Raw genomic sequence first — 11,831 nt, forward strand, 5'->3', positions numbered from 1 at the left:
GGTGATTATTAGTCATTTTAAAAAAATTTTGAAGGAATCAGTAGCTATTCAAAAAAATGGTAGTGAGGCAAATTTGTCAAATCCGAATGAGTGAACTGATTCATTCAATCTGCACAAATCTTTTAGCTGAACTGAATCAAATGAATCGAGTCAGATTTCATATCTAGGCAACAAGGCAGAAAGAAAATTTCCCGATCCATTTAGGCAAATCATGAAGGAAATATTTGAGACCAAAAATTCAGGGATTTGGGCAATTTGCAATTATGATTAGAAATTGTTTTAGAGCTTCCAAAGTTCAACTTTCAGAAAAGCGCCATGTCACGTGAAGTACTTTTGTTTCTACCTCACGATCAATCAGAACTCACCGCAACACAAGTTAGGAGGTCGAGTAAGAAAATACAAAATGGGAATGAAAAATGAATCTTATATGAGTAAGTATAAGGAGCTTTATAACACGCTGAGTGGAAAATATTTCATTATCAATATTCCAATATTCCAATTCAACTAGAAATAACAACATGTCTGTTTTTTGAGGGAGAGGTTCACCTGTACGTAATGTGACGTCCCGCTTTAACTGTAGCTGCATACAATTCTCTTGATTTTCTGCCTCCAAAACTACTGCAAAGACAAACAACCTCCTCATCACCAGAGTTACACCAATCTTTATTTCATCTGCATCACTGATTATAATAAATCTAATCCTGAGAGCAAGCTAGGCTAGTTAGTTAGTTAGTTAGTTAGTTAGCTAATAACTAAGAGCTTTGTTATGGTTATGTTGTGTGTGTTGCACAAAAGGTGCTTCAACCAGCTCTTTACCTGGAAAAAAAAAGTATTAATTGTATTAATACCTCTAATCATATCTAATTGTACACTTTTCTGACTAAAAGCTTCAGGATCTTAAAGGATGCAATCTGATTGGCTCTGACAAAATGAGCTTTTCTGAGCAAGATATTGCTGTTGGAATGAGTCCGAAATGTTCACAGCATTTCTTCTTTAAAGGTTATCTGTTTGAAATAGTCCATGGTGAGTAAGAAGCATTTCTTCTTTAAAGGTTACTTGTTTGAAATAGTCCATGGTGAGTAAATAAGATACTGCCAGCTAAAAGATGTGAAAAAAGCTTGCGAGACTACTCTTGCGTACTCCCACGAGCCGAAACCGAAGCTGATACGCATGTACTACTGTAATCCATCCATAACAGCGCGCATCAGCAATAATGACAGGGGTTGATGTAATTGCACATGCATTAGAGAGCAGAAATTAGACACTAGGGCTGAATTTCACTTTTTATATCCAGAGCTCTACGGTTTAACCTCCTCAGTGCCCTCACAGTCTTTTAAGATCGTATAACATCCACCTTGTCGCTAAATACAGCTCCGTTTTAGCACCAAGTCCTACCTCTCTGTCAGATTCCTCTGAGATCACCTGCTCACATGACAGCTGTTTGGGAACACGGGATTTTAATTGTCTCACAGGTGGTTGACAGACTTATTATTATTGTTATTATTATTATTATTACTGCAGTGAAAGAGGAAGTAAAGATGTGCAGAAATCTCTATTTAGAAACGCAACACTCGGAACATTTCATTGTGTATTAAGTTGTTTCTGTTCAAAAAGTTAGCTATGTGCTGTATGTGAAACACAGGAACAGATGGTAATCAGGTTTTCGGAATACCTGGCTATTTATAATGTGAGGTCAAAGGTCATGGTGTTTTCAACTCTCTCCCTTTCAAGCTCGGACGTCACAGGCACAGGATTTTAGCCAAAGACAGGCTATAATACAGCATATTAGCCGGAGTATTGAGATTCGGATGTTTAAAACACTCAGATCAATATGACAAAACATAATACAGTGGGGTTCACTGGGATAAGTCTGGGATAAATGATCATTATCATATCTGAAGTTGACATTAGAAGTTTAGTTTTGTGTTGTTACAGGAAAATAATCAACAGCGGTGTGGTGTGATGAAGCGGAGCTACTGTTACCAATGCAAAGTTGATTATTTTCCTACAACAGCATACGCCAAAGTGTTTTATTCCTCTTATACCACAGCAATTTGCCAACAATTATAATTTTTATTTACTCAGTTACAACACATCATACTTTCTATCCATTTATAGTAACATTTAATGTTGTGGAATGTTAGCAAAACAAGTTAGTTCCTGTTCTCACTTACGTTACAGCAGCTATACACAGTCGTTCCCTCACTAGCCTCTCTTTTTTTTTCTCTGCCTTGAAGATAATGAGACAAAAAATGCAGTTTGTTGTTTTGTTTTTGTTTTTTTTACGAGAAACCACAAAAAAGCGTAAACTCCTCTGTCCTGAAGATGTCAGAAAACCTAAAGCTTTACCTCTGACTATTACAAAGTGCTGACACTGGAGACTCCTTCCATACATGTGTCTCCTTATAGAAAAGTTCACCATATCAAAGATTATAACATTTGTTCCCTTTGTTAAATAACACATTTTTAATCTGTTTACTATTCTCCTTGTGTAAGCTGTTACTATAGAAACGGTAGCATATCAGACTGAGCGCATTAATACAAACTTACTCTCAGAGCTGCTGTTATAGAAAATGAATCAACACCTTCTGACCAATCAGAATCCAGAATTCAACAGTGCTGTGGTAAAATATGAAATAATCAGTGTACTAGATTTATTGCCTGGGTTTTTTTTTAGAAAAGGAGGTTCAGGAGAAAATGTATATAGATTCAGATTGTGTTGAAATATTATACACAACTTAAACAAATGTGGCTGGTCTAATGCCTCAGTAAACATTTCAACGAATTTGTTGGACTATCGCCCAAATGCATGTAAAAATATCTTCTAAGCCTCATATAAGGATTAAATAAAACCCCATTCTGCTTAAACCTCCCGGATTAGGACTAAACCTGTACTTTAATCAGTTTCTGCTCATTTAAAAGAATCAATCGAATCTATTGACATCAATTTTGATTTAAAGGTCAATTTTGCGTGCTACAAACGGTTAGACCTTTAAAAAATCTTAAAGCTTAACCTTCTTTATCTGCTTCCAGATAAAGAGTGAGAGTTTGTCCCTGTACAGTACCGAACACTGAGTACCCTTACATGCGCACAAACATCTTCACCTCATGATAACGCATGAGTTTTTTAATCTCTGCCATCATTATTTCAGCACTGAGGATCCCTGTAAGGCTCTGTTTAATGAATATTACAAACAGAGCTGAATTCCTGCCGAGAAATTGATTAATTACTCGTTGTGATGTCTCTTGATTCAGCGCTGTGTGGGTTCTTTGTCACAATTATACAGCACTGTGGAATGTAATGTAATTCAATGTCATTTCAGGAAGAGAAATAATATTAATGGAAAAATTTCCAGCACTCAATCAAATCACTCAAACAATGAAACATACACAATTTTTTGCATTATTTAAAAAACATTGACAATCAACCAACAAACATTGTGTCCAAGGTTTTTTTTTTTTTTCATAATGTAGCTAACTATTAAGAGAAGTATATGGCTAGCCTACTGGTTTAGTCTAAATCATCATAAAGTCATCCCAGATCGTCTCAAGCAGACTTGCTGATGTGGTTTCTGACACTAGCAGGTAGGAGACATGGCCTAAAGTTTGAAGGTGGAGTTGTATATCAGAAGTGACAAATAAATAAATAAAAAAATAAATAAATAAATAAATAAATAAATAAATAAATAAATGTTATACACTGTAAAAATAAATAAATAAAATAATTTTATCATATACAATATAAATAAATAATAAAAATTAAATAATTCAAAGTATTTTAGAATAGTCTAATAAAAAAATATAAATAGATATTAAATTATAAAAGTGAATGTTATTATTATTTTTTTTTTAAAAGTAATGTAATCGAATGCACAAGCATAAAATAAGAACAAAAATAAGTGCACACACTTGCTGATATAGGCAATATGATTATAATAAAATATTTTAAAATAAATTATTCAAAGAATTAGGAAGTATTTTCAATTAAATGGTAAAAATTCAAATGAAGTTTTCATGTTTTTTTAAAGTTTGCTTTTTAAAAGTGTGTGTTGAGTTGCACACTTTTACTCCCTTTTCTGTGTTTTTATGTTTTTAATGCAGTTTAATACACTGTTGTAAAAGCACTTAACTTCAGGTTATAAAAGTGGTTGCCTAATAAATAAAGAAATAAATAAATAAGTTTGTCTTGAGTGCATTTGGATGAGAAAAGCCCACCTGCAGCCGGTGACGTGTGCGTGTGCATGATTGTGATGACATCAGAGATGTAGTGGTGTGGAGGTGGAGACCGTGTTGGAGTTTATATCCACCTGCAGCTCAGCACTGTACAGTGTGACGGGAATGTGAACCCCGGACACGGTCATGCGCTCTCCCCGGATCACTTGTGCAGCTTTTTGAGAACACTCTCATCTTAAACATGACCGACTCGGTGCTGAGCGCGCACGCGAACGCGTCGGCGGTGTTCCTGAGCCCTCCGACGGCGCCCCCGACGCCTACGACGACGCCGCGCGTTCTGCGCCTGGACTCTCGCTCGCTGGTCATCTCGGCCACCATGTTCGCGGTCGGGGTGCTCGGGAACCTGGTGGCCGTGGCGGTGCTGTGCGTGTCCAAGAGGGAGCAAAAGGAGACGACGTTTTACACGCTGGTGTGCGGCATGGCGGTGACGGATCTCCTGGGGACGTGCTTCACCAGCCCCGTGGTGATCGCGACGTACGTGGCGGGTCGGTGGCCCGGTGGCGCGCCGCTCTGCCACTTCTTCTCCTTCTCCATGCTGTTCTTCGGCTCGGCAGGGATGTCCATCTTGTGCGCCATGGCCGTGGAGCGCTACCTCGCGATCAGCCACGCGTTCTTCTACTCGCAGCACGTGGACCGTACCGTGGCGCGGCTCGCCTTGCTCGTGGTCTACGTGGTGAACGGGGTGCTGTGCGCGATGCCCAGTTTCGGCTTCGGGCGTCACGCCAAGCACTTCCCGGGGACGTGGTGCTTCCTGGACTGGCGCGCGTTGGACGCGCGTGGAGCCGCGTACTCGTTCCTGTACGGCGGCTTCGTGCTGCTGCTGATCGCCGTCACGGTGCTGTGTAACTGCGCCGTGTGCCGCTCGCTGGTCGGCATGAGCAAGAAGACGCGCGTCGTCGCCGCAGCAGCCAGAGCCGAGGCGCACTCGGGACACCCGGGATCCAGACGCGCCTTCCGCAAACTGCCCGCCGTCGCCTCGGCAGCGGAGATCCAGATGTTCTGGCTTCTGATTTTCATGACAATCGTGTTCCTGATCTGCTCCATCCCTCTGGTGGTGAGGATTAAAAAAAAAAACACATTACATAGCCTACTCTTTAAGTCTATATTCTCAGAAAGGCTGAGAATAAATGGTACTCTCAGAAAGGTACTTTTCCTTGTTGCTGTTGTGGTACCTTTTGTGCGCATCTTTCACGTGGAAAGGTGATTATAGTGCAGCTTTAACAGCCATTTAAGATGCTACACTTGGACCAATGATGTACCTTTAAAGCATTACTAATTAAACCTCCATCACATGCAGCTTCCCAGGTGAAAGATGCACATTAAAAGTACTAAAGAAGTAGTACCCTTGATGGCACAAAGTGGTACCAGCTCTAAAAGTAGAGTTTCTGAGAGTGTATGCATAAATTAATGTGGTAATTAAGAGTTTTACAACATTTTGTGTCTTGTGGAGTTAAATATATTGGGTTTTTGAATTTCCATCTCCTCTAAGATTTCTTGCCATTAAAAAAAAAAAAAAAAACTAACACATGATACATTTCTGAAATCCTATATTTATATAATCCATTAAATCCAATGTTTCTATCATTTTCTGTAGAAGCATGGTTTAGCATTCTGTCAAGACTGACTGAAAACCATTTTTATAAAGTTTTGGTAATTTAGGACACATTTTCATTTTGCATCAATAACAGGACTTGAAGAAATCTTCTCAGGATATTAAATGCATTAAATAATGCTACATGGAATCATTTTTCATTAAATTTTAATCATTTGGACTTAACTTTCCAGTTAAAACCACTTAATCATCTGTCTCTCAGGCTCTACTCAGTCTAGCTAGCTAGTTTGTCTAGCCTGCTTGCTAACTATCTATAGCTTTAGTCACTAAAAAATAGGACTTTACAGAGGATGGCTAACACAGTTTAGCATTTAGCAGTCATATGTCATTTGAAAGATATAATGAAGCTACTTCTAAATCCAAAACTTGCCTATTAATAAGAAGACTAATTGGAGAGATTTTTCTCTTATGACTCAGTGAATGCTAATCCGTCATGCTAACAAGCTTAATCATGCTAGCTAAGAAAGGACCCTGTAAATATTGCTTGTCATGTCTAGTCGAAATGAATTCCGTTTTGGTGATATTAGTGTAACTGTGACTGTAAATGTCTTGAGGAGAAATGTCTTATACTGGTGGTGAGTTTTAGTGCGTCAGCGATTGTGATGAAGCAGCACAATATTCAGTCTGAGGAAGTGAACTAGCGTATTGCTAATAATCTAGGGTTAAGACTGATGTAGCTAATGCTTATTCTGGAAAAGACAGCAAAAAACATTTCCTGAAGTTATTTGTTTAATGACGAGGTTCACTGTTAGATTATTTTTTTTTTGACCATGTGGTATGTCATCCACAGGTTCGCATCTTTGTCAACCAGCTCTACGGCCCTGCGTACATCGCCGCAGGCGTGCAGCCAGATTACCGCAGCGATCTTCTCGCCATCCGGTTTGCATCCTTCAATCCAATCCTGGACCCATGGGTGTACATCCTGTGCAGGAAAAACCTGTTCAGCAAATGCTGCGAATGGATCAAGCGCACCATGGACCTGAGCAGAGAGAGTCCTGCACGGAAATCCGGCTGGGTCCTCGGGCAAAACTCGCCTCCGTCACTCGTGCACAGCAACACCACCAGTTACGCCTCGCTGCGTGCAGCCTCGTGCAGAAACGCTGTGGGAAAACTGAGCACCATAAACGCAAAATCGTACGTCGACTTGAGCGTGCGACAGGCCTGGGACCTGGACACGGCACTCGACGACTTTCATCCGTTTAACGTGCACCAGAGCCCAGTTCTGGGCTCAGAAAGCGAAACAGCATCCGGATGTGAAATGATGACTGTAAAGACGTCCGGTTGCGTCCAGGCGACACCGATGTCCTGCTCAAAAGTGTGTGAACATAAAGCCGTGATTGTCACGTGTTCCTTCAGCACACCAAGTTCCTGTCTATCAGAGGAGTGCTGAGGAACATCACATACGCTGATCTGATTAAGAGTGCAAAGAAATGCACTTTTATTAATGGACTAAAGGCACTAAAACATCAGTTGTTATCGCCTGTATCTCCTCTTGCATCCTGGCAGGAACTGGTTATTATCTTTCAATGGACAAAACCAAATCTCCACTGGAGAAATGTTCTTATTTTTTTTTGGCCGATTGTTCCTTTGAGCACCTTCATACCATCAGAATTAAGAAATTTTCATTTCTGTCACCTTTGGACACTTTAATGTCGTGTCCATTGCTACTGAATGCATTAATATTAGCATCACTAGTTGAGACAGAACCTATTTAAAGTGCATCCAAAGCTTCAGAAGTTTGGAAAAACATTTTGGATAAGAAGATGGTGTTAGCCAGCAGTGATGTATGAAGTGCATGGAGACTTGCAAGATGGTGCACGTACAGTATAACAAACACCAGGAAACAACACTCTAATAAAGCCTGCTGCTGTTTTGTTCGAACAAACAAATCATGCAACCAAACCACATTCATTTCCTGTGTAGCTTTGCAGCCACAAAACCAACACAGCCACAAGCAGCATTTGAGATTTTCTTAATTTTTACGCAAATGATTTATGACGTGGTAAAGCAACAAATGCAAAGGCTCCAGAAAACTCCTTGGACCAATCCTTTTACAGCTATAACACCCTGTCTCTAGTTCCCATTCAACAAGTGTCTTGGTTTTAATACAATATTTAGAGACATCTTTTTTTTTTTAAAAAAAAAAAAGAAACTCAGTGATGTGTATAAATTATACAAAAGTCATGACTATTTTATCAGAACTTGAAAAATAAGCCACGCCCACAATCGACAACTGTAGCACTCACTACGTGCACACAAGAGACAAATCTGGAGACAAATTTACGACAGAGCGAGTTAAGTTGATTAGAAACTATCCTCAGAGGGACTGGGGTTACAAGTCCTCTACAACAGTCCTCTAATTCACTGTGACCTGACTAATTATAAATAAATAAATAAATAAATAAATAAATAAATAGAAACAGTCACTTGCCACAGTAGCTGGGAAATGTGGCTTCATTATGGAGTTAATTTCTTGGTTGACAAAAGAGCAATCTAGAGCAATCAAAACCCGAAACTGAATATCACGCTTGAGGGTGTGTGACTGAATGTTTTGAAATTAAATGCAAAATGAAGTGCACATATAATCAATTTCTAAAAAAGCATTCAGTCTTTCTATTAATTCACATTTTTAGATTTATAAACAGAACACTTCTCTCCTTGTCCAAGCTTACGAGTCTATTGGTATGACACAAATTCAGAAATAACATTAAAATTCAGATTTTTTTTTTTCATATATATTCAGCTTTCTAATGGCATGATTTTAAACTTACACAGGAAATTAAGTGTGTGAATGCAGGGTGACTACTTCCTGTTTACGGCCCCTTCCCTCACGTTACATGTATATAAGGATCTCATACTGTATCCATTTAAAATTTGTATCTGATGGACATCTTGTTTGAAATGTCCTGAAAAATCTAACCTTGAGGTTTTCCAGCCTCAGTCACAACACTGTGTCTGCATTTGCTGGACTCGGAGACGAAACCTGACAGACACTGTGTTAAATGTCTTAATGTTCTTATTCCCTAGCTTATTATTATTATTATTACTGTTTTGACTAAAACATGATCACGTTCTTATCGTGCACAAATTCTTATACATGTGAATTCTGTGAATTAACATACTTTTGATATATAAAATGATCCATTTATAGAGATCGAAAAAAATCTTATTGACTGTGGGAGACATATTTCTATGTCTGCTCTTTTTTATAATGTGAATGTATAAAGGTTTATTTATGGATGTGCTGTTATGTTGCAGTATAATGTTGGATTTGCATGACTTTAATGACTTGTAAAACTGTGAACAATATATTATTGAAAATAAAAATGCTTGGAATATTCTTTTAAAAGTCCTTGACTTGGAATTTCATCACCATTCATGTTAAGGAATAATAACTTTTCAGACTTTAACACATGATCTTACTCTAACAGTTAGGATTTCGACCAGCAGGGGGCGGTAACAGCCCAGGAGTACTACAACAGCACTGATGGACATGTAGCTCATAATTTTTACTTTTACATTTTCACTAACTCAGCTGGTCTGTCTTTGTTTTTCGTCTGAGCTACAGTCATAGCTAAAGATATTCAGTGTAAGTTTGTATTTAAGGGTAAATCTAAGACCTGTCTAAGAATGTTGCATATCAGCTGTATGGTAACGTGAAAGAACAAGAGTTTTGAAATTGTTTTCTGTGGCAACTGAGCACTAAGAGGAACTGCATCGTAAAATATTCCATTATTCTCAATTCTTCCTCATCATCATCATCGCTTTGAGAAAGTGAAATCCCTAAAGTCACCTGAGAAATGTTACACAGTGCTGTGTGTCAGTTTATTCTGCTTAAGCCTAGCTATTTAACACATCACTTCCTTTTTTTTTTTTGCATATTTACTACCAGGATTGTGATCTTACCCTTCATTTAATTAGCCTTTTTAAATATTTGCCTTTAAATTCAATACATTCTTAGATATAAAAAAAACTACTAATGTACTGTATTACTGAAGCCTGTCTTGGCATATTTTCACCACCAGGGGTCAGTGTTGTGTGGCTTTTTATATCGTAGCATTCGCTTTTTTGTTTAAATGATCTTTTAAAAAGTTAGAACAGAATTTGTGAAGGTTAATCGCAGTTAATATTTATTTTCTAAACTTTATGCTGGTTTATTAGGATAGCTTTGCTTACTTTTGAGGGGGGAAATAGGCTGCATTCAAACCTACATCAGTTTATTTCGCTGAATCTTGGTACAGCAGTTTCTACAAACTTTAACCCACAATTACAGGAAAGAATAACAAAGGTTCTCTTTAATCTGTGCAAACATCTATCTTTATCATATTCCCCTAAATGTAAATGATTCAATCTCTGCATTAAACGTTTTTTTAAAAAAACATATTAATCCTCATAGTTAATGACAGGCAGCTATCGCATGTTAATGTCACAACACAGAAGCAATATTTACTCTCTTTCTCCGCACAATTTCCCCACTTACATCAAAATAGTTGATTAGAGAAGACATTTCTTGGGTCTGTGTTTTACAAAGTAAACAGAAAAAAATATTTTGAATGTTTTTTGGCAGGGCGGAGGCGGCATGATCCTATGATGTGGTGTGGTCTATCACAGGAGCACAAAAACACAACCTCCTTTTCCACCTGCATCTGTTTCCAATAGCATACATCTACAGAACTATCAGAGGGGCCCCATGTAACATTAATTAACCTTAACCACACAGAGAGGTAACGAGAGGTAAAGAGCCCTGAGCCATGGTAAAGGTGGGCTCATTAGGAGCTGCCTGGCACATGGAAACGTTCTTTGCATTTTGGTGTACGCCAAAGTTACGGCTTTTAGAACAGGAATGATAACTATTATACAGACAGACAGCTCCAAGCTTTAAACAACCAGTAACATTATCAGAAAAACCTGCTACGTCTGTGCATTGAAGGGAAACTCCACCCTTAACCACTTGCATATTCATCTTTATGAATATTATGTGATCTTCAAAAGCATCCAAGATTTATTTTGTAATTGTTTAAACTTCTTTCAAGGACATGGCGCTCTATTTTAACAGCTTCCTACATTACCCACAATGCACAACGTTCGACTACCTGCTGATAGAGGTGCAGTGGGATTTAGATCTCACTTCATCTCTATATAAAGAGAGCAATGCAGCGGCGCTTTAGTCCTTTAGTCTGTCCATTTCCTCTTCTGTACACTCTGCTCAAACAGATCAGCTTCCAAAGCTTCAACTTTCACGCTAACACTGGCATCAATGCCATCGCCATCGCTCATCAGCTCATAGATCGCTAACTAGCCGAGCCGAGTCTCTGTAGTAACTCATCGTCATATAGCTGCATTGCATTCTGGGGATTTTGAATCCAGCATCTGCACCAATGTCTCTGCGCTTGAATTCTCAATAATATGACACTGATAAACGTCGCTATAAAACGCAGAGTCAGAAAAGAAACTCCAGCAAAGTCTAACTCTTCTCACGTCTGTTTGAGATTGTTTCATCTTTTTTTTTCTCCTAATAAACACTACTGTAAGTGCGCTAGCAACAACAACGTCCCCCTTTGACATCAGCGTGACACACTACTACAAACCTCTCATGGGAATAACAAAACCACAGCACCAGCGACAAATCAGCAGCAGAATCACTAATCACACATAAACATATCAAGATACCTTTTTATCTTTCAGATCAGTTTTATTCCTTTACCCCACAGCGCTGCTGAATTCTCAATTCTGATTGGTCGGAAGGTGTTGATTAATTTTCTGACAGTAGTGCAGCTGGTTTATATGAATGTCCTCATTCTAACACATTAATGTTTCTGTAGTAACAACTCACACAGGCACTTGTACAGCAGATGCGCCACATAAACAAAATAAAACACTTGTGTAAACATTGATATGGTGAAGTTTTCTGTAAGGAGATGTGTTTATTTAACATTTATGGAAGGAGTCTCCAGTGTCAGTGCTTTGTAACAGTCAGAGGTAAAGC

At 38.6% G+C, this 11,831-nt stretch overlaps 1 protein-coding gene across 1 annotated transcript; it reads left to right on the plus strand.

The window, feature by feature from the left end:
- The first annotated feature begins 4,284 nt into the window (after nt 1–4,284).
- ptger4c (prostaglandin E receptor 4 (subtype EP4) c) lies at nt 4,285–9,602 on the plus strand. Its single transcript, XM_026946140.3, has 2 exons — nt 4,285–5,287; nt 6,636–9,602. The coding sequence occupies exons 1-2, from the start codon at nt 4,415–4,417 to the stop codon at nt 7,233–7,235; spliced, it is 1,473 nt and encodes a 490-aa protein (XP_026801941.1). The 5' UTR covers nt 4,285–4,414; the 3' UTR covers nt 7,236–9,602.
- Nucleotides 9,603–11,831: the final 2,229 nt, after the last annotated feature.

This window comes from Pangasianodon hypophthalmus, chromosome 21 (assembly GCF_027358585.1).
Source record: "Pangasianodon hypophthalmus isolate fPanHyp1 chromosome 21, fPanHyp1.pri, whole genome shotgun sequence".
Classification (NCBI taxonomy): Eukaryota; Metazoa; Chordata; class Actinopteri; order Siluriformes; family Pangasiidae; genus Pangasianodon; species Pangasianodon hypophthalmus.